The following is a 23,366-nucleotide window of genomic DNA, read 5'->3' on the forward strand; positions in this document are numbered from 1 at the left end:
CAATATAAGAATATTCGGGATCCCGGAGGATGAAGAAAAGGACTCCGCTATAGATTACGTGAAAAGACTCCTCACGGAAAAGCTCTCCCTGCCGCCGCAAACCGACCTCCGTATACAGCGAGCACACCGGGCACTTGCCCAAAAGCCGAACCGTAGCGCTCCCCCGAGGTCCATGATTGTCAATTTCCAGGAGTTTGCCGTCAAAGAAATGGTCCTCAAAGCGGCCTGGCAGAAGAAGATCGAGGTGGAGGGGAAACGGCTGACCCTCGACCATGATTATCCGACGGAAGTGGTCCGAAAGCGCAAAGCCTACGGCGGGATCAAAAAGGCGCTGAAGGAAAAGGGAGTTCGCTTCCAGACCCCCTTCACCAGGCTGAGGATCCACTGGGAATCAGGAGCGAAGGTCTACGAATCAGCGCGAGAAGCGGCAGAGGAGTTGAAAAGAAGAGGTTTTCCCGTGGAGCTCCCCGCGCCGGACAGCGCGGAGAGTGACGCGGCTCAGGAACGGCTGCTTCGCGGGTTTCCATGGCAACGGGCCGGCGAGAGGAGCGGAGGCGGAGCAGCCCGACGGGCAAGAGAGAAACTCCAGGAGTTCGGACGAGCCACGCCATAAAACACTGATCACTCGAGCTAAGTCCCTAACTCTCCAACTATATCTTTTCCTGTAAAATAATAACTCGAATAGCTGGGAATGTTTATTTGTTACATGCGTGTTGGACTAGTAGCACTAGGTGAAATACCTCTTTTCACCACTACTGAGGGGCCCTCTGTTCCCATGAGGCACTCCCCCTCTCCCTCCAACAGGGACTTGGAAGGACTACTGTTCATCCCACTTTTGGAAGTTAATGGTGTGATTTTTGTTGCATTGCTTTTCAAGGCCACGAGTTCCGGCCGTTTTGTTTTTGTTTTGTTTATGGGTAGTCTGTTTCAAGCTATGGAAAACACAAAGCAATGGGTAGTAATATAAAAATAGTCACACTTAACGTTAATGGTCTAAATAATCCTATTAAAAGGAAAAGGGTTCTTTCTACTTTAAGAAAAGAAAATGTACAAGTGTTGTTCTTACAAGAGACAAAACTGAATGATGAAGAACATGACAAATTTAAGAAAATGGGATATAGAAATACCTTTTATAGTTCGAACGAACCTAATAATAAAAGGGGGGTCGCGATCCTTATACCAAATTCAGTTCAATTCGAATGTCAAAAAGAAATAAAAGATAAAACTGGACGATATATTTTGATTAAGGGGAAACTGCGGAATGAGTTAGTCACAATGATAAATGTATATGCACCCCCTGGAAGCAAAAAATCATTTTATAGATCATTGTTTGATATTATAGCATTAGAAGCTGAAGGGATCTTGGTATGTGGGGGGGACTTAAACGTGACACTTAGAAGTCTGGACACAACGGGTGCTCGGTATCAGCATAAACCTTTATCAAGGTTTATCAATACGATGCTGGAGGAAGTGGGGATTATCGATATCTGGAGAGATGTACATCCTCTAGATAAGGACTACACATATTATTCAGGGTCGCATCGAATTTACTCTAGAATTGATTACTTTCTGATAAACGCATGTGACAGAAATAGAGTGAGGGTTTGTGAAATTGGTACCATGACTGTCTCTGATCATAGTCCTGTCTTCCTAACTATCAATACAGATAATAAAAAAAAAAATTCGCTATGGCGACTGAACATTGGAATGCTAAATAATGAAAAGGTGAAAGAACAAATAAAGCTTATAATTGAAAGATTTATAAAAGAAAATGATAACGGTGAAGTAAACCCTAATATACTTTGGGATACATTAAAAGCGGTCCTACGGGGAAATTTAATTGCTATTTCATCTGCCCAAAATAAAGAAAAAAGGGAGAAATACAAGCAGAAAATGATGCATTTAACTAACTTAGAAAAACAACATAAGAAATCTCAATCTCAGCCTATTCTTCAACAAATCAAAGTGGCAAGGGCAGAAATAAATGATATTTTAAATGAGGAAATAGAAAAGAAAATGAGGTTTCTTAGACAAAGTTATCATGACTCCGGTCCAAAAGCAATGAAACTATTGGCAAGGCGAATAAAAAAACAACAATCCGTTAACTCGATCATCAGTGTCAGAAATCCTAAAACAGATAAAGTAACCGGGGATCCGGATGAAATATTAAAAGTTTTTGAAGATTTCTTTAAAAACCTGTACTCTAAGCCCACGCTTGAAAAAGAAGAAAATATAACCAACTTTCTTAACTCATTAGACCTGCCATCATTGGGAAAAATGCAAAATAAAGTGATAACTTCAGAAATCAAAATAGAAGAACTGAGACATGCTATTGGGAGATTGAAAAACTGCAAATCTCCCGGCAGTGATGGGTTTCCCTCTGAAACTTACAAGATCTTTGAAAATGACCTCTCACCATTGCTCCTTAGATGCCTTAACTGGACATTACAAGAAGGAATCATTCCCCCTTCCTGGGGGGAGGCGGTAGTTTCCCTAATTCCTAAGGAAGGGAAGGACAAACAATTATGCCAAAACTTCAGACCAATCTCCGTTCTTAATGTCGACTATAAAATATTCACTTCAATAATATGTAAACGATTGGAAAACTTTGTCCCTGATCTAATAGATGAGGACCAAACTGGTTTTATTAAAGGTCGTCAGACACATGATAATATAAGAAGGACCATTCACATTATCGATCACATACAAAAAAGGAGAATAAAATCAGCACTAGTCAGTCTTGACGCTGAAAAAGCCTTCGACAGTGTTAGTTGGGAATTTTTATATCTGGTTCTTGAGAAATTTGGATTCAGTAAGACCTCTATTAAAATTATTAAAGCACTGTACAGAGCCCCAACGGCAAGAATTAAAGTAAACGGAAACTTATCAAACAGGATAAAACTAGAAAGAGGCACCAGACAGGGCTGCTGCCTAAGCCCAATACTTTTTGCACTATACATTGAACCGTTAGCACAAGCCCTCCGTCAAAATGAAGCTTTGGATGGGATCGAAATAGGTAATCAGAAACAAATAATTGGCCTCTTTGCAGATGATGTAATTGTCTTCCTGAAAAATCCAGATGAAGGACTTCCTATTCTGATGGATTTTTTGAAAACATTTGGTCAGTACTCGGGTTACAAAATTAATATCACAAAAACACAAATCCTTACTTTGAACTATGCACCAAACAAAAACATTAAAGAAGACTATCATTTAAAATGGGATAGTAAAACCATAAGATATCTTGGTGTCATACTTACGAGGGATACAAAAAAATTATTTGAAGTAAATTTTGAGCCAACTGAGTTAAACATGCAGAAAGACTTATTACGATGGACAACTTACCCTTTAGACCTTACTTCAAGAATTTCCATCATTAAAATGAATATTACCCCACGCTTTCTATACCTGTTTCAAGCTCTACCAATAGCAATACCGCAACAAAAGTTTACCTTATGGGATAAAAATATATCCAGGTTTATTTGGAATGGCAAAAAACCAAGGATACGATTCTCTACCATTCAGCTGCCAAAAACCAAGGGAGGACTGGCGTTACCAAACCTCAGAGAATATTTCTACGCAGCACAACTTCGACCATTAGCCTGCTGGTGTTTACCGGGATATCAAGCCAGGTGGAAGGAGATGGAAGCGAAAAACTTTCCGGAAATACCGATCCAGACAGTCTTGGGAGGCACAGAACTGACAGAACATCATAGACAGTCCATGGGTCTAACCACCTCTTTCACTCTGAGTATATGGGAAAAGCTAGTTAAAATATATAAACTACAAAACGAGAGGAAACTGCTTAAATGGATTGCGTTTGACTCCAACTTCTGCCCAAACAAATACGACATTACTTTTAAACAATGGATTGATAAAGGCATAACTACCTGGTGCACCATTACAAAAGAGGGGGTACTTTTGAGTTTTAGGGACATGAAATGTAGATTTGGCTTGGAAAATCAAGACTTTTTCAGATACCTACAAATTCGGGATTACTTTGAAAAAGAAATTAAAGTTAACATGCATAACAAGAGCTATAAGATAATTAGAGTTTTGTCAGATATATATAAAGGTAGCAGAATTAAACCAATTTCGGCATTTTACGTTTCCTTTAGTGAAAATAGGAAAAGCTCGACGTTGTATATTAAAAATAAGTGGGAATCAGAACTAAAAACAGACATTATAGAAGAGGACTGGTACAAAATGTGCCTCACACAGAGTTCTTCCACCAGTTCACCGATATGGAAGGAGTTTGCGTGGAAGACCTTAACTAGATACTTTCTAACCCCTAAGATCAAAAGTAAACAACTGAAAACGCCGCAGCCCTGCTGGAGGCAATGTGGGAGTTATGAGGGAACTCACACTCACATCTTTTGGTCCTGTTCCAAACTCCAACTTTTCTGGGCGACTGTAATAGTTACCATCAAAAAAATTCTGGGATACCATCTACCGAACACGTTTACAGTTTTATACCTGGGTAATTTAGAAGATTCTGTTTTGAGCGAAGACCTTTACCTGTGTAAGATTCTGCTTGTGGCTTGTAAGAAAGCTGTGACTAAGAACTGGCACCAAGTGGATCCTCCAGGAAAGAGCCTCTGGCTGGAGATTGTGTGGACCATTTACGCAACAGAAAAACTGACATTTCAACTAAAACTAAAAAGTGGATCGTTTCACAAAAAATGGAAGAAATGGACTCGATTTGTGGAAGATGATCCACAGTAATGGAAATCTACACCTAAGACTTTGGACCTAATCGTAAAACAATGACAACCCTGTTTTCGCCTTTGTTTTTCTTTTTTTTTTTCTGACTTTCTCTGTATGTGTATGTGTTTTGCTCTGTACTTGCAAAAACTCAGAAAATACAATAAAAAGTGAGTTTAAAAAAAAAAGAATTTAAAAAAAATCAATCATTAATAAATAAATAAAATAATAACGATGACCATACAGCAGATACAGACGACTGAAGAAACCACATATTGACTGACTAGAGCAGTGTTTCTCAAATGGTGGGGTGCGCCCCCCTGGGGGGAATGTGAATAAAAACATGTTAACATTAGTTATGGATATTGGGCATCATTCTCTATAGTAGTTGATATTAAATTAAATATAGCAAAAACAATCTAAAAATGCATTTGGTAGCAGAAAGAGCCGCTGTTTACACTGAACCAAAGAACTGAATCTCTGAGAAAAGACAGAAGTCATCACTACTGTGGAGGGAAACAAGGAAATACTTATTTTTACTGTGTCTGAAAGTTTTGGAAGGATTTTTAAAAAACAGAAATACATTAATAAAACAGATGTTTAAAATTATTATTTAATGATAATAAAAGTACAATATTTTGAGGAGATATATGTTTAACTTGAGCAAATTAACTGATACTAATAAGATTTGCAGCTGAAAGTTGTTGGGGAGGCGTGAAAGAATAAGTTCTTTGTGGGGGGTGGGGTGGGAGAAAATTTAGAAACTCTGGACTAGAGAAAACTATTTGTATTCAGTTTCAAATGTCTGCACACTTTCAATGAAAAGTTAATGCAAACACACGCACACCAGAATACCTGGCCTCCCGAGTCTACGCGAATTTTTAAGTCGGATCTCGAGCTCTACGCACAAATGGGGCACGCACGCGTTAAATCTTCAACTCGGTTCAACATTTCCACGCACAATCGCTGCAGCGCAGAGCTGTGACCAATCAGGGACTCCGATTTGGGAGCTTCTTGTGCGGCGTCTGCTTCAAAGCACTGAAGTGCCAAACTTTATTACAAAAAAGAACCGAATCATTTCGGTTTGTGCTCGGACAGGTTAATATGACACCCAGACAGAGATTTAAAAGGACAGAGTTGTGAAAACAAAAAATAAGGAGCAACATTTGGGGGATTTTCAAACCGCTTTTAACTTTTTGCTCCGAGGTTCTCCCTGTTGTAGATGTCAGAGGAGCACTAATGAGCAGTAAAAACACAATAGAAGAAGAATCTCCTCTCTGCTACTGCGTGCGTGACCGAGCTGCTCCGGTGTGGATACACCTGCTGGGCGTGCGTTCTTAAACCCACCACACGTGGCTGTTGTGGAAGCACCTTTGAAGATTCTGCTCGCACGCGGGCATCACTCACGCACGTGGAACTAGTCAGTCTCTCGCGAGGACTTTTTTCTGCTGGCGGAGGAGGGAACAGCTCTTGCGAGGGTTTGATTTGTCCGCGTGGAATGTTTGATGCGTGTGGAGAGATGTCTTATTTCTGCGTAGAGTTTTGACATAAATAAACTCCATATGTGTCTCTCATTCATTCTGAGACATCCAGCTCCTCCCACACCCGGTGCAGCGTCAGAAACACGGTTTTAGACAAGCGGCAGGCTGTGAATTTGTCACGCGGCGAAAGAGGGGCGGGGCATGCGAATCACCTTCAGTGTGAAAACACTTCCAGCAGCTTCATGGCTCCTCCTCCGCCCAGCTGACTGGAGGGATAAATGAATGAGTGAGGCGATACTAGACAGCCCGCCGATGTCCCGAGTCATATACCTTACTGTGATTGGTTCATTCAGCTCCGCGCACAACAACTGTCATTCATATCAGCCTTGCGGGCCGCACCAACAGTAATCTTTCATTGAAGACGCGGGCTGCAAATCATCATCACGTGGGCTGCAGATGGCCTGCGGGTCGTGAGTTTGAGACCCCTGTAATAAAGAGATGACCACCCACCAAACCCCCCTAACCCCACTCTGGGTTTCACTGTCTTTTCCTCTATTTCCCATCTTTGGCTCATGTGCCCCAGGTTGCTGACCCCTGGGGTAGAGGATTTTAACTTACACTGTCCTATTTTTTTAAACAAAGATTCATTTACAAAGACTGGAACAATGTTCACTCAGCCTCAAAAATGACAACAAATGTGTAGCTGCTGCACTTAAAGTCAAGTGACATTTATGATGAACAAATCAACTCATCTGTGGACTCAAACTATGACAGTTTAGGCTCCGCCTCTTTATGTGAGACATAATTCTGTAATTTAATCAAACCTGATATTTTCAGAGTCAGATGTTCAGACAGACTCAGAGATCCAAACTCCACAAGAGGAGCCTAATGAGCTGTTAGCTGGACAAGAGGATCTAAATATTCAGGTGGGTAAAGATTAATCCCTTCCATGCATTTACAAACACATTCTTACGAATGTTTTCCTTTTGTTTGACACAGAAGCCAACAAGTCAACTCCAGGAAGAACATGGAGAAGTTACACAACAAGACTCTCTCAGGGGTTTGTACAAAGTCACTTGTTACTTTCACTTTTTTCTTTACTGTTTTTTAAATCTGAGCTTTCATCTGTGTAGATGATTTTTATTTTCTTGTGTTCACAACTTACACTGTTTTTAAACAAAGCTTCTTCTACAGAGGGTGAAACAGTGTTGACTCTGCTTCAGGAAATAGAAAAAAACAACCCAAAAGCAGCTTCTGAACTGAACAGTAAGTTGCATTTGGTACAAATTAATTCACCTGTGAACTTAAATTCTGACAGGTCACATGGATATTTAGCACAGCTTACATATATGCAGCAGTATTCTGTAGTTTAGTAAAACATTGTATTTTCAGTGCTTGGTATCCAGACTGACTCACAGATCAAGAGTCTGACTCCAGAAGACTTGAATGAGCTGTTTCCTGGATTAAATAATCTGAAACTGAGAAAGTCCATCTTTCAAATCATTAATAAGAAGGTGAGTAAAGTTTAATCTCATCCATCTATTTACAAACATCCTTAAGAATTTTTTTTCTCTTTGACACAGAAGCTGACAGATCAGCTCCTAGAAAAACCTGACTGTGTTACCCAACAACAGTTTCTAATGGGTGTGTAAAAGTCACTTTTTGATTTTTCTTTCATTAATAATTTTAATAAGTTAATTTTATTATTATTTTTCATCTGAGTTATCGTCTTTGAAGATGTTCTAAAAAGCAACTTTTTTTCATCTTTATCTTTTGACAGATGAGTGTCTTAAAAGGATAACGTACCTAAAGAAGCAGCTCGATGAGGCTTTAACTGAAGCTCAGGTCAATACGACAGAGAACTTCAGGAAACGTCTGGATTTTAAAAAAGGTCGTGATGACATTTTATTTTAAAAAAGTATTAATCTATAAGTTTATATGTTCTCCTCTTTCATCCATCAGTTTTTCTCTGGGAAGTTCCCGTGATCTAAGAATATCCATCAGCTGTTAACTGAAGAGTATAAATTACCTTTAGATGTGAATGTGAGAGTGTGTTGTTGTTTTTCTCTGTGTGGCTTCATGGTCAACCATCAGGTGTACTCAGCCTTTGGCTGACATTGGCTGAGATAGGCTCCAGCAACCCCTTGACCCAGAAATGAATTAGTTATTGGTTTGGAAAATGGATGAAGATTGTACATTTTTATTCAAAACCACTGGTTACATCTAAATATATAAACCTTAATACTGTTGTACTTATTTATTTTTTTGTCTGATTTAATTCTAAACTTTTTAGACTGCTGACGGTAAATTTCCATCTGTTTATTTTTTAATTTTCATTATGGTATGTTTCACTTCTTTAGACTAAATGCATATTTTTTTTAATAGCAAAAAAATGCAGAAATGTTTTTCTGTTGTTTCTATTGTAATCATGCATTAAAAAATGGAATACCACATATCCTATAATACAAAATATCACATTATTTTGACCTTTATATCAGGTGTGTTTTTTGTTTACATGAATCATGGTATTTTCAGACCCACATTTCCAGACTGACTTGGTGATCCAGACCTTGACTCGAGAAGGACTGCAGAAGCTTTTTCCTGGACGAAATAATTTTAACCTGAGAAAGACCATGTTTGAAATACTTCATAATCTGGTGAGTAAAACTTGATCTTTTTCATACATTCAAAAAAAAACATTCATTTGATTTTTTTTCTGTCTGAAGCACAAGCCGAATGATCTGCTTCTGGGAGAAAGTGGAGATGTTACTCAACAAGACGCCGCTGAAGGTGTGTACAAAAGTCACTTGTTATTTCATTTTTTATTGTCTTAATTTGTTCAGATGTTCTTACAAGAAAATGTCTTCATTTAAATGTTCTTGTTTTAGCAGACTACAGTGTCAGGATAAAGAACATGAAGGATCAGCTGAATAGGATGTCAGGCGTCATTGAAAAAGGTCATCAGGATGTCTTCATATAAACGTGTTCATAATCGTATTCTAGAGTTTTGAATCGATTGTTTATTTTTTCAGGTTATTCATCAAACTCTAGTGCTCCCATGACAACCACTGAGAAGCAAAAAAGAAGTATGTCTTGGTAAAATTAAAATCCCTTGTTTATGTAAATGATGTTTATTCTCTTGTATTAATGACTGTTTTTTCAATGAAGCTTCAGTGAAATAAAGTTAGGATCATCATTATGTTTTATGTGATTGTTTATTTAGAAGAAAAAAGAAGTGACTCCAGCGGTTCACAGTGGTCTATCCTAAGTTTGAGTGGTTCATCACAGAAACCTTCAGGTAATGTAAATATTTGCAGCATTATCATTATGGGTTTTTTTGTATGTGTTTCTTTTAACTTTTGTACTGTGTGAACCTTTCATTAACATTTTTTACAGCACTACATGCAAAATATTTTTTCCCCACATATTTAATTGTTAATCATTTTCCTAAAATTGTTTTGTCTTTATCCAGATTATTTGCAGCAGATTTTGAATGTTTTTAAGGTTCTGTTTATTAAATTTCAACTAAAAATGTAGAAGATACAATCCAAAATGATAAATCATAATTAATATCTAACCTTAATAGATTGATAACAATTGTGTAATAATTACCTTTTAGTTGTTATGGGAATTGTGTGTTTTTATAATTTGGTCTGTGAAGGGCTTTTTTTATTTTAGTTTTCAAATTATAAAACCTTTATGTAAAGAACTTTGTGTTGCAAAAAGTATGAAAAGTGCATTACAACATTATTTGATTTGATTCACTTCGGTTCCTCCCTACTAGTGGATTTTGACAAATTAAAGATTTTTTGATGTGAGGTTAACTTTTACTTTAAGATTTTCCCTTTTGTGTCTTTAATGTCTTTTCTAGTGAAGTACAAGATGGTGGTCAGTGGTCAAACCTTTGGAGCTCATCGTCAGCTTCTGGACCAAATTCAGACTTCAGGATTAAATCTGATTGAGATCAATGATGAAGAAAGCTGCATCATCATCGTTTTCTGTCCTGTTGTGTCTCGGATAGGAACAGATGCTGAAGCAGCCATGAAGAAGGTTCCAGGTATTGTTGCATCCTTTAGTTAGAATTTGGGGAAACTCTACTTAGTTTATACCCCAATTCATCCATCCATCCATTTCCTAACTTTTTTTTTAAATAAAAAATTCTTAAAATACTGTAAATGAATATAATCTTTCACACATTTTCCTCTGTTTGTTTTCTCTATAGGTGATGATCCAGTCATTCTGGTCTTCATGCATTACTCCCGAGAGCCCAAACATGTTTCTTCATTTAAAGTCTTGACTAGTTACTCTAATGTTATTTTGGAGGTCAATATTTTCTACCATCTCATAAAGAATGGTTTACTGGTATGTGAACAAAACAGAAATGCTGTCATTGAGTTACGGAAAACATTAAATAATTACAGAACACAAAGTCCTGAATCTAACAGAAAAGATAAAAGTAACAGTTGTGCTTCCTCTTAAAATAACGTCTGCTGTGTTTACCTTTGGTGGTGCTGTTTGTTGCAACATAATGGAATTGGGTAATACTAGTTTCTTCTCTTTTTCTTCCTTTAAAATCAAGAACTTGTTAAAAATTGGGGAGAGGGACTGAGATGTCTGAGGTCTGTCCAGGGATCTGCTGTAGCCACTCCTCCAGCAGCAGAGCCGCCATCAGTGCGTGAATGTGATGGTGACTGTAAAGCGCTTTGGGCCTTCAAGGAAGGGAGAACATACAAACTCCACACAGACTTTGAACCGGACTTTCTTGCTGTGATGCAAAAGTTCTGCTTACCACTGCTTATCTACACGCTTATTAATATGAATAAAGTTAAAAGAAATATGAAATATAAATTCAAAAATGGTGTAGTCGTTTATCATTTGTTTGTTTCTGTTATTCCTGCAGCAACGTGAACAGTCTGTTTTTAACCCTGTTATCTGGATCCATTTTCACACTCCTTCTACTGACATTTTTTTTTTATATAACTCCTCACTCCTCTTTTTTTCCTCCACTTACAGTGCAAAAAAAAAAGCCTCCTATAAAACGGTTAAAAATTCTTAATTAGAAAACTAGACACTCAAACAAAATGTCTTGGAGCAAAAAAAATACATAAATTCTGCAGTCAGGCAAAGAAAATGAGTATCCAACTGTTTATTTATTATATTGTCTTTAAGACTTTTTTTGTAATTATATTCATTTTCTTTTCAAACCCAAACAAAAAAACAACAAAAAAAGCACAAACCAGTACAGCAGATATTTATCTATTTAAAGGTGCACACAGAATCTACGCTAAAATAACAGGTTGGGATGTTTTATTGAAGTCACTAATTACTTTAGAATACAAAATGTGAACCTCATTTACAAAGTATATCAGCTCTTTCTTAAGGAAGATGATCCAGATGAGGCTGCCAAGTCTGGTTAAAAAAAATATAATACTTAAGAGTGGATGCACATTGTAGTGGGAATACCTATCTTTAACAAAGACGGTCTAGTCAGGCTTCACCAGAATCGACAACTGCTTTTTGGATAAGTAATCCGTCCAAAGCAGACCTGGCTGCATCTAGTTCTTAAGCACTGAGGGTGAGGAGGATTGCTTAAAGTCTCTCTCAAAAGTACACATTTGATGTTCAGGATCTAATTGTTTTGGTAAGACTGGTCTTCTTGATGACATCCCAGGAAATTTTTGAAACAGAGGCTTCAGATCAACATGAAAATGGCTCTTTATGACATTTAGGTTGTGGGGTTTGATTAAAAACTTCATAATAATTCAAACACAGTGTTTTATTTAAATTAAAAAAAATGTCATATGGGGACTTAAAAAAACAGTTAACGACAAAAAAATACAGAAACTTCAGGGATGTCAACATGAAGGATTCCATCCTGTCTCAGGATGGACAGACAATATACCAGAACTGTTGAAGAAGAATACATTCATCTGGAATCACTAATTAGGGGGAATGTTTCTTTAAAAAGCTTACTTGGGAGTGAGTGGGCTGCATGGTGGTGCAGTGGTTAGCGCTCTTGCCTAGGGTTGGCACCAAAGTTCAGTTCCAAGTAGGAACTGTTATGATTCTACTGAAACTGAAACAAGGTGACCAAGTCACAAAAAGGGAGTTTAGGGAACTTTTCACTCTTCTTTCGGACACTGGAAAAACTGTTTTTATCTCTGACCAATTCCCACTCTTACTCGAGGAGCTGCACGTTTCAGCAGGATCCTCTCCCTCTACAGCTAGCTGCTGACCACCTTCTGCACGCACAGGTTTGGTTTTACTGACAATTTAACCTCATCTGGAATAGTCCCTCTTTTATATACCAGATGGACTTCATGCTAGTCTTCTTGGTAGTAGCATTTTAACAGCCAACATTCAACATTATGTTCATTGTTTTAAAGAGGACTGACTGCCAACACCCAAAACTTATACAGAACCTGAACCAGAACACATCTCTGTTCCTCCCTTAAGCTCCCTAGATGGGCTATGTTCAAAACCCTCAATAGAACCTGTTACATCTTCCATACAATCAATTATATCAAAAAAATCCAATACTCGCATCAAAACTGTTAACAGGAATAACAATAACATAAAACCAGAGCAGTTCACTGTCTGAAGTGACTCAACCCCTTTTTTACTTTAAAAACAAGGATATATCCTTGTTTATTTTTCTATAGAAAACAAGGAGGGGGGACTGCTACAATCATGTTGGCTTTTATTGGTTGTAAAGACAAATTGTTTAATGAATACACATCTTTTGAACATCAGGCCATTGTTCTTAATGATCCAACTGTGTTTGATAGTATATAGACCTCCAAAGCATAACTCATCTTTTATTTCAGAATTTGCAGAATTGCTGTCAGTTTTTAATATGGATTTTAGTAGAATAATTATTTTGGGCGATTTTAACCTACATGTGGATGATCCATTGGACTTGTACGTCCAAGAGTTTTTAAATATTTTAGAAACAAGGGATTTGACTCAGCATGTCGAGGTTCCCACTCACAACAAGGGTGACACTCTGGATCTTTGAATCACTTGTGGCCTTAGGGCCACCGTGACCTCTGTTATGGATGTTGGCATCTCAGACCACTCATGCGTGTTTTTTTACTGTTAAGGGCTTTGTCAGACAGAAACTTACCAAGAAAACTGCTAGAAGACGTTGTATACACCCTCAAGTGGCTGCAAACTTCATCTCACATCTAGAACACAACCAACCAGATACTTTAAGTTCATCTGTTGATTTATCTATCCAAAATTTAAATAACAAACTGGTTTTAAAATGGTTAAAACCAAAGCACCTCCTCCTTGGAGAACAGAGGAAACCAAGACACTTAAAAGAAACTCCAGGAGTGCAGAACGAAAGTGGCTCAAAACGAAACTAACAGTTCATTACCACATTTTTAGGGACAAATTAATTCAATACAACAATTCTATCAAACATGCAAAACGGGAATATTATTCAAAATTAATAGCAGATAATTACTAAAAGCCAAAGATTCTTTTCTCTGCTATGGATCGGTTAATCAATCCAATCTCTTTTGGTCCGTGTACTATACTCAGTAATACAAAATGTGAGGAGTTTGCAGTCCACTTCACTGATAAAATAAATAAAATTAGATTTAATATCTCACAACAACCGCTAACAGTTCATTCTGTTGCATTCCCCTTGGCTTGTAAAAACACACTTGATAGTTTTGCCTTGATTGATGCTACACATCTTCGGAAAGTGATTTTCCAACTTAAACCTGTTCTCTCGATCACATCCCTACTTCCCTTTTTAAGTCGGTGTTTTTATCCTGTGAGGAGGAGCTCCTGAACATTGTAAATCGCTCTCTTCAGACTGGGATCTTCCCTACGTCCTTAAAGACCGCCGTGGTGAGACCCACTCTGAAAAAGAGTGGTTTAGATGCTTTAAATCTAGACAACTACCGACCAGTGTCACACCTGCCATTTTTAAGCAAAATTTTAGAAAAACTAGTTTTTATTCTGTTAAATTATTTTATTAACCAAAATGTTTTAGAACAATTTCAGTCTAGTTTGAGAGCTTATCACTCCACAGAGATGGCCCTGGTCAAGGTTATAAATGATCTCAGGTCCAACACTGACACTAAAAAAAGCATCGGTTTTAGTATTGCTGGACCTGAGATCAGCATTCGACACAGTTGACCACTCTATCAGACTGCATAATCTGATAGGAATCACTGGAACGGTACTCAGCTGGTTTGAATCCTACTTGATTTTATTGTCAGCATAAATGATTCGTCATCCGAGAGGCACATATTGGCATGTGGTGTGCCACAAGGCTCCGTTCTTGGTCCCTCACTTTTTAACCACTATATGTTTCCCCTTGGAGATGTCATCAGGAGACATGGAATAAACTTTCACTGTTATGCTGATGACACCCAGCTATATGTGGCTGTGACTCCTGATGACATGGGACCCATTGATGACCTTTTAAGTTGTATTTTAGATATTGAAGCGTGGATGGGAGAGAACTTTTTAAAGCTCAATCAAGACAAAACAGAGATTTTAATTGTTGATCTTACCTTTGAAGAATAAACAAACCATGTTACAAAGACTGCATTTTATCATCTTAGAAATATTGCCTGAGTGAGTCCCTTTCTCTCCAGAGCCAGTGCTGAAATATTGATACATGCTTTTATAACATCTAGAATAGATTATTGTAATGCTCTTTAAGAAAAGCACTATCAATCGGCTGCAGCTAGACCAAAACTTGGCTGCACCCCTTTTAACCAGGACCAGAAAGAAGAAGAAGAATTCTAAAATCTTTGCACTTGCTCCCAGTCAGCTTCACGATCGAATTTAGGGTTCTTTTATTGGTTTACATTCTTACATGGTATTGGACCTTCATTTTTATCAGATTTACTTTTAGTTTTTGACTCTCCCAGAACCCTCAGGTCTTCAGGTGCAGGTCTGCTGGTGGTCCCAAAAGTTAGAACTAAAACCCACAGTGAGGCCACATTTCAGCCTGCTTGAGGATGTGAGGGCTTCATCTACTGTGGAGGTTTTTAAGAAAAAAAACTAATCTTTTTAATATAGCTTTTACTTAGTTCTTACATGCCCACATGTTTTTATTTCATATTTTACTTGAGGGATGGGCATGTTCCTGGATCTTTAATGTGTTTTTATTTATTTCTACTTTTTATTTGTTTTGATTTTATTTTGATTACTTTTTCTACTTTTTGCCTTACTGTTATTTATGTTACTGTAGAAAGCACGTTGAGATGCTTGAAAGCATGAAAAGTGTTATATAAATAAAGTTGAATTTGAATTGAATCTGATCCGGATGCCTCCTAGACGCCTCCCTGGAGAAGTGTTTCGGGCATGTCCCACTGAGCGGAGGCCCCAGGGAAGACCCAGGACACGCTGATAGTCTCTCCAGCGTGTCCTGGGAACGCCTCGGGGTCCCCCAGAGGAGCTGGAGGAAGTGGCTGGGGAGAGGGAAGTCTGGGCATCTTTGCTTGGACTGCTGGTTCCACAACCCGGTCCCGGATGAGCGGAAGAAGATGGATGGATGGATGAATTTAAATTAAAAAAAAATAAAAAGATTTTAAAAAAAGCAGTTCGTTTGTTGGTGCAAGAGTTAATACCCCCAAAGCTTAATTGAGACGTTTTATCTATGGTTTTATGTATCGTCTTGACAAAATTTTAACTCTCACCAATGTGAAATACAGCACTTTTAAATGCCACTCCCCAATTTGGAGGTTTGGGTGTGGTTGCCTCTTTATATTTTAAGTTTAGAACATTTGGTAACTTTATGCCATTGTTTTAATTGTCTTATACTTGTATCATCATGAGTGTTTCTTTTTATTTATTTTTGCATTCATATTATATATTTTTTAAATATTTTATCTGTTGTGTCTTTGTAGCAAATGGACCTCGAATTTATAAGAAAGAATCTATTTTATCGTAAATTCACAACTATAAAATTTAAAAGTTGTTTTCCCTTGTAAAATGGACTTAATACTAATATTTAACAATATGTGTATTTTAAAACATGCTGTTTGAAAGGCTAAATTACAATATATTTCTGTTTCCCCCTACGACCACCAGAGAGAGCCATCTCCTCAATACTTACTTATATTTGGTTCTTAATGTATGACGCATGAACTACATCTCCCATCAGCCACCTCACATTGTTGCCCGACCCCACCGGGCTTTCGACTGCCTCTTTTAGGCTGGCTATTACGTTCCAATTAAGCGTTTTTTTTATTATTATTTATTTATTTAATTCATTTTATTATATGACAGGTTGGACTAGTGTTAAATTAAAAAAAAAATAAAATAAAACATTTAAAGAACCAGATACATTCTATCTATCGATATATTTTTATAAAGTTTTTAAAGTAGTCAAATTACATAATAAGAAATAAAACTAGCGTGTTTTTGTGTTTGTGAATCTATTTTTAATGTGTTTTTAGTTTGTGTTGATAAAGTTTTAAGGTTCAAGCTCCTCCTACTTGAGCGTCATCTGCGTCGTCGCACCTCAAAACTCAGTTTCACTTCCTCGTAACGGTGAGTTGATTTTTGTCTACAAATGTAAGGATTTTAATCCAACTTCACAACGAGTGACAGAACCGGGACCTCGGTTCTCATCGGTCGGAACCATGTCTAAGAAAACAGAACCCCACGACGCATGTGCAGCTTCTGTTCAAACCACTGGGACAAGTACGTATGATTTCTGATTAATTGACTAACCTCGTACTGGATCTCTGCGCATGCAGGCCCCGCCTCTATCTTTTAGGCACGATTCTTCAGTTTAATCAAACCTGATTTTTTCAGAGTTCCAGACTGACTCGTTGATGCAGATTCTGTCAAGAGAAGACCTACAAAGGCTGTTTCCTGGAGCAGAACATCTAAAGCTGAGAAAGACCATCTATGAAATCCTTCATGATCAGGTTAGTAAAGTGTAATCTCTTCCATGGATTTACAAACATATGTGATTATTTTTTTCTGTCTGACACAGAAGCAAACTCAGGAGTTCCTGAAAAATCTTAAAAGTTGTATCCATCAAAACTCTCTCAACGGTTTGTCTAGAAGTCACTTTTTCTTTTTCTTTATCTGAGTTATTATCTGTGCAGATGTTCTAATAATGAATCTCTTCATCCAGATGTTGCTGTAACAGTATACCTTCAAAGGATAAACAGCATAAAGGATCAGCTGGATCAGATGCAGACTGTCCTTGAAGCTCATAAAATGCAAAAGGACATCAACAAAAGCCAGGTTTCTCAAAAAGGTCATTTTTAAGTTTTATTATGAATATTGTCCTACTCATATATATATATATATATATATATATATATTTTACAAGTTTTAAAAAATGTCTTACTGTTTATTTTCTCAGGTTCTTCATCAAACACCAAAGCGCTCATGAAAACCAATGAGATGCAAAGAGATGCAAGTCTTTTAGATAAAAAGAAAAGTATGTATCTTGATTTAAAAATAAATCCATTGTCTATATAGAAAATGTTTATTCTTAAGTATTTATGACTTACAGTGTCTTCAAACAAAACTTCAGTGAAATAAAGTTATATTTTCATTTATTGGTTTATATTGTAGAAGAACAACGCGGATTTAGCTTTTTACCGTTCTTCAGCAGTTTCTTTTCTTCAGTCGATGATCCCCCACCGAAGATCTCAGGTAACGTAAATGTTTACAGCATAATAATGTTTTACCTTTTTTCTTTTTGTGTGTGTCTTATATCTGTGTGAAATGTTGATTTTAAATTTTTCTGTGTAGCTTAATTTGTATGGCATTTATCACCTTTTGTCTCAGAACTTTTTAAAAATCAATATGTTCCTTTTATCTTTACACAAATCATTTACAAAATATTTCCTATTCCTTAAATGTTCTATTTATACATTTTCAACCAAAAATTAATTGGATGTAATCCAAACTGTCAAATTGGAATCAATATTTCATCTTAATTTTATATACAATCGTGTAATTCTGGCCGTTTTGTTGTTTTTGGCGTTGTGTATGTGCGTCTGTGTGTGTTTTATAAGTTTTGTGTATGAAAGTCTTTGTTTTTGGTTTTGAAATTGAAATGTTTCGTTATCTAGGTAGGAAAAGTGCATTTCACATAGTTTGATTTTAATCAATTAGTTCGTTCTTTTTCAGTAGATTCTATCAAATCAAAGTGTTTTTCTGCTATACATTTAATAGAGCTGTCAGGCGATTAAAATTTTTAATCGCGATTAATCACATTTGTCCAGTTAACTCGCGATTAATCACAAATTTACATGTGGCCTTTTTTTAAGGAAAATAAATGTGTGGTTCGTGGAATTTAGCAGTTCTACATTTATTATGAAAACAAGAATGGTAAAATTAATAGTTTTCATCAGAAATACTTTATTTTGTAACATTTTATTGAGATAAACTTTCTTAACAATAAAAGGCTGTAACATAAAATGCCTAACAAAAGCCCAAGTGAAGGGCATTTTAAATTCTAAACTTCAATCAACGTTCAGTAAATTAAAATTAAAAAAAAAAAACCACATCAAAATAAAATTTCCATAACACTTTCATGTTCATTTTTTGTCAGGACCAAATCTTTTCCTCCTCTGCTGAACTACAGTAATAAATAAAATAGAGATTTATCATTTCCAATTAACTTTTGTTTTTTAAAACATTAAAGACTGAGAAAAGCAGGATACTCTGTGGATAGTTTGACAGTCTGTTACTGCCGCCGTGTTCTCTGGCTGCAGCTCGATGCAGCGACGTGTCCAGCGGAGCTCACACCATGAATATGCCGGCAGACAGACCGCTATGCTGGGGCTGGATCACTCTTAAACCTCCAGAACAATTAAAACGTCCCCCGGTGAGCTTGCTGAACGTCGGGGATCCCCAGCTCTCGGGACGCGTCGCCGGACATGAGCCGGTACCACCAGACGTGGTACTGGACGTGAACCGGAGCCGGGTTAGGGTGCAGGAGCTCTCCAGGTCCTAGCGCCGGCCGGTTTTAGCTCGCAGCTCGGTGGTTGGAGACCCGCCCGTGATCTAGTGAGAGCAGCCGGTGGGTTAAAGGGGGGGACGCCCGCGCGCACGGTATGGAAAGGCACGTATGAGAAAGTCCCTGATTAATGTGTCAAAAAAATTGTTGGCGTCAAGCACATGTCGGACTAATGCGTTTTTAACGCGACAAATCTGACAGCCCTAAAATTTAACTTTAATTTCCTTTTATTTTTTACTTTTGTCTCTTTACATTAATGTCTTTTCCAGTAACAGGGAAGTACAAGATGGTGGTCTGTGGTCAAACATTTGGAGCTCATCTTCAGCTTTTAGACCAAATTCAGACTTCAGGGTTAAATTTGATAAAAGGAAATGAGGAAGAAAGCTGCATCACCATCGTTTTCTGTCCTCTTACATCTCGGATTGAAACAGATGCTGAAGAAGCCATGAGGACGGTTCCAGGTATTGACTCTTTCTTCAGTTGGAATGTCGTTACAAAAAAAAGTTTCACTGTCCAAAGTCTTTTGAGTTCATGCTTCTCAATTTATGTTGTTTAATTTTAGCTAGTTAACAAATTAGTGGTTGTCATGGCCGTTCTAACTCAAGATTTAAAATCTTTACTTTGTATCGGTGACTTGTAAAATAAATAAATAAAATCTTTAACATTTTTTCTCCTGTTGTTTCTGTTTTACTCTACAGGTGATGATCCAGTCATTCTGGTCCTCATGCATTACTCTGAAGAACCCAAACATGTTTCCTCCTCAGAAGTCTTCTCTAGTTACCCTAACGTTGTCTTGGAGGTCCATGTTTTCTACCATGACAAACAGAACGGTTTATTGAGGTGTGAACAAAATGAAAAAGCTGTCATTAAGTTAAAGACAGAACTGAAGAAGTATCGCAAATCACAACGCTCTGGATCTAAAAGTAGAAAAAACTCAAGGATTTCTCCTTCCTCTTAAGTCTGATGTGTTGGTAACGTTTGTAGATGCAGTTAATTTCTAAAATAAGGTGATGTTATATTATATTAGTTTAAACTTTAAAGACATATTTTTATTTTCAAAAGCCTTACCTATGTTCTTTAAGTAATGGTTTGTATTCTCTCTCTTGATTATGAACAGCAGTAAAATTGTCGGCCAAGAACAGGAGTTGCGATGAAAGATCTAAACGTAAAGCTTCACTGATCGCCAAAGACGCCACAGACACTCTCAGATTCAGATCATTTCCGTTCAGGACAAAGAGAGCTATATACAGTTTTGAGTTAACCTCAGTCTGACTGCTAAACTAAGTCAGTGTCATCTTAAGCTTTTAATAATTATTATTGTATACTTTTTATATCTTGTCGCTTCAGCACATCTGAAATGATATTGTCTGCATTTTAATGTGGGTATGTGTTTGTATTGATCTGGATTCTACTGGGGTATTTGATTTGACTGAATTTGATGATTTGATTGATTTTACTGACAATTTTTTTACTTTGTTCTGTGATGTTCCTACCGGAAAAATAAAGTAACTTTGATTAAAAATAAAATTCCTTTTCAGTAACTATCTAAATTTCAAAATCTAAGATTTGTTTACGTTTTCCCCCTTTGAGATTACAATACCAAACTGTTTATGTACAATGTGTCTTTTCAACCCAATCTAATATCTGGATCAATTTTATTTGGTTTAAAAAAATAAAAAATATGTTCAAATATATTTAAATTGTTTTGTTGGTAATTAATATATGATATAAGAATTATTTATTTTTATATTCCACATTTATATTACGACATCCCGGTTTGCATCTAGGGGGATCTAGAGGTACATAACATAAAACTATTATTATAATCATTCTTTGATGAATACAATCTATTTTTTTAAATTAGAATATTTTTTCTCCATTAACTAATGAAGATGATTTTTACTGATTACTTTTTCTATTTTTATAATAATTATTTGATTAATACAATCTACACTAATTGTCTTTTTTTCAATGATAATATTTTGATTTTCACTGCATTAGCAAATTAAGATGATTTACTTATATTTCTTTTTGTATTATCATAATTATTTGAATACAATCTGTCTTTTTTTTCAATAAGAATATTAGATTATTGTTACCGATTAAAATAAAGGGCTGCACGGTGGCGCAGTGGTTAGCGCTCTTGCCTCACAGCGAGAAGGCCCCGGTTCGAATCCCGGCTGGGACCTTTCTGTGTGGAGTTTGCATGTTCTCCCCGTGCATGCGTGGGTTTTCACCGGGGACTCCGGCTTCCTCCCACCGTCCAAAAACATGCTTCATAGGTTGATTGGTGACTCTGAATTGCCCCTAGATGTGAATGTGAGAGTGGATGTGTGTGTGATTGAGGCCCTGTGACAGACTGGCGACCTGTCCAGGGTGTACCCCGCCTTCGCCCTTCAGTAGCCGGGATAGGCTCCGGCACCCCCGCAACCCCGAATGGGAAGAAGCGACCAAGAAGATGGATGGATGGATTAAAATAAATTATTTGTCATTGATGCTTTGAAATATGATTACATCAATGATATTAATGGTCCTTATTAACCTGAATCTATTAATAGTTGATATTAAGTCCTGAATAATACTGATAATTCATGTAGAGAAAATGGTATGGTCTAGTCGGGGTGGGATTATATAAGTTTGCTTCCTTCCACTCCCTTTCAAGCGATCTACTTGTGACTGTATTATGACGTGATTCCTTGAAATAAATCATTTCATTCATTCATTCAAAGGACTTTGAGGGACTACAACAGACTTAAAAGGGACTTTAAAGAACTACAAAGAACTTCACAGAACTACAACAAGTGGAGAACAACACCAAGCTACAGTGGCAAAAAGTTGCTGCAAAGCTTCCCTCATGGGCTGGAGATCCACAGGTGCTTTTACAGGCTGCCTCCATCAACCCGGATTCAATGAGAGCCACACCTTATAGTCACATGTAAACGACCAGACAGACAAAGATGTAAGTCATGTAACATCTTTGAGCATTTAAATAAAATATTTTGTCAAACTTAATGACTTCAACTAGTTTAGATTTTTAAAATTAGATCCATAGATATCTTTATTTGTCATTGTCACAGGTACAATTAAATGAAAAAGGGCCTCCTGGTCAGTGCAACATTCATACTTCAACCCATGGTAAAAAAATTACTACTACAATAATAAATAATACATTTAAAAAATGGTGCTCACTACTTACTACAAATACAGTGAAATCAAGTTAAACTTTATCAAATGACAGTAATTATCACCTATTAATAATATTCCAGTATAATACAACATAATATACACTCAGTGGTTCCACAAACTGTGGTGTGTTTTGTGTCTTTAAACAGTTGTATTGACACAGTCAGAAGCTCCTCCTACATGAACGCCATTAGAGTCTCATGACTCCGAAATTACTTTCACTTTCTCATACCAGAAACAGTAAGTTGACTCTTTGTGTCTCTAAATGTTTATTACAGTGACGGATTATATTACATTTTACTGTTATGCTAAAATTAGTTTGAGATCTTAGAATAACTTACAATGTTTAGATTTCCCCTTAATGTTTAAATAATTCCTCTCTCTGTGTTTCCTTTTTATTCCTAGTTTTTGAAGACTTTACTGCAGAAAATAGAAAACTGCAACGCAGGTGGAGCTTCTTCTAACAAGTAAGTGACATTTTTTACTCTGACACAGAAGCCAACTCATCTTTCTCTGTAAGAATTTTGAAGTTTTCAAACCGTACACAAATATTCCTTCATAAAGTTGTCATCTGTGCAGATATTCTAAAACTCAAATCTTTTCATCCTGACGCTGGAGCTGCAGCTGAGTACCTTGACAGGAAATAGAACTCAAAGGATCTGCTGGATAAACTGCAGATTGTGTTAAAATGGGAGAAAGAAGTGTGGATTCTGGAAGAAGAGGTCAGTATGAAGTTTTTATCACGAAATATATTACTACAAACACAACTTCATTCTTGCATTCACCTCAAATACTTAGGTCTAGTTAGTGTCACATAATCAGAGATATGACCTTTGTTTAAACTAGTTTTGATCTGTTTTATTTTTTCAGATTCTTTAAGCAGCACTTCTCCCCTGACAGCCACCAATGACAACCGAGGACAAAGTACGTCTTACTGAGAAAGAAAATCCCGGTAACGCTTTATATTAAGGTGTGCTTGTTAAGTATTAATAAGATATTAATAAGCATTAGTAAGATGCTTATAATTTGCTTATATG

The 23,366-nt window shown here is 36.9% G+C and overlaps 2 protein-coding genes across 5 annotated transcripts in view; both read left to right on the forward strand.

Moving 5' to 3' along the window:
• LOC112158141 overlaps positions 1-23,366 on the forward strand; it is a 38,217-nt gene that overhangs the window by 3,956 nt on the left and 10,895 nt on the right. The window contains exons 5-18 of one of the 4 annotated variants that reach the window (XM_024291363.2): positions 7,023-7,111; positions 7,185-7,245; positions 7,368-7,451; positions 7,578-7,699; positions 7,769-7,829; positions 7,966-8,076; positions 8,721-8,842; positions 8,912-8,975; positions 9,074-9,142; positions 9,218-9,271; positions 9,409-9,483; positions 10,057-10,242; positions 10,408-10,547; positions 10,765-10,815. In XM_024291363.2, coding sequence (XP_024147131.1) covers positions 7,023-7,111; positions 7,185-7,245; positions 7,368-7,451; positions 7,578-7,699; positions 7,769-7,829; positions 7,966-8,076; positions 8,721-8,842; positions 8,912-8,975; positions 9,074-9,142; positions 9,218-9,271; positions 9,409-9,483; positions 10,057-10,242; positions 10,408-10,547; positions 10,765-10,794 — 1,268 coding nt within the window. In that variant the 3' untranslated portion in view covers positions 10,795-10,815. Of the gene's footprint in view, positions 1-7,022; positions 7,112-7,184; positions 7,246-7,367; positions 7,452-7,577; positions 7,700-7,768; positions 7,830-7,965; positions 8,077-8,720; positions 8,843-8,911; positions 8,976-9,073; positions 9,143-9,217; positions 9,272-9,408; positions 9,484-10,056; positions 10,243-10,407; positions 11,643-23,366 lie in introns of those variants that run through there. The other 3 variants (XM_036210426.1, XM_036210427.1, XM_036210429.1) reach the window with 3 other exon arrangements.
• Positions 16,213-20,931, forward strand: LOC112157843. Its single transcript, XM_024290881.2, has 8 exons — positions 16,213-16,862; positions 16,977-17,092; positions 17,161-17,221; positions 17,305-17,430; positions 17,539-17,616; positions 17,754-17,834; positions 19,416-19,607; positions 19,845-20,931. The coding sequence occupies exons 1-8, from the start codon at positions 16,802-16,804 to the stop codon at positions 20,102-20,104; spliced, it is 975 nt and encodes a 324-aa protein (XP_024146649.1). The 5' UTR covers positions 16,213-16,801; the 3' UTR covers positions 20,105-20,931.

This window comes from Oryzias melastigma, linkage group LG24 (assembly GCF_002922805.2).
Source record: "Oryzias melastigma strain HK-1 linkage group LG24, ASM292280v2, whole genome shotgun sequence".
NCBI classification, from domain to species: Eukaryota; Metazoa; Chordata; class Actinopteri; order Beloniformes; family Adrianichthyidae; genus Oryzias; species Oryzias melastigma.

Bases quoted from the DNA above. Each gene is read 5' to 3' on its own strand.
- LOC112157843 (XM_024290881.2), top strand. From the start codon at position 16,802: ATGTCTAAGAAAACAGAACCCCACGACGCATGTGCAGCTTCTGTTCAA. The intron at 17,222-17,304 runs GTTTGTCTAGAA...CTCTTCATCCAG, and splicing joins CCATCAAAACTCTCTCAACG to ATGTTGCTGTAACAGTATAC. The intron at 17,431-17,538 runs GTCATTTTTAAG...TTATTTTCTCAG, and splicing joins AAGCCAGGTTTCTCAAAAAG to GTTCTTCATCAAACACCAAA.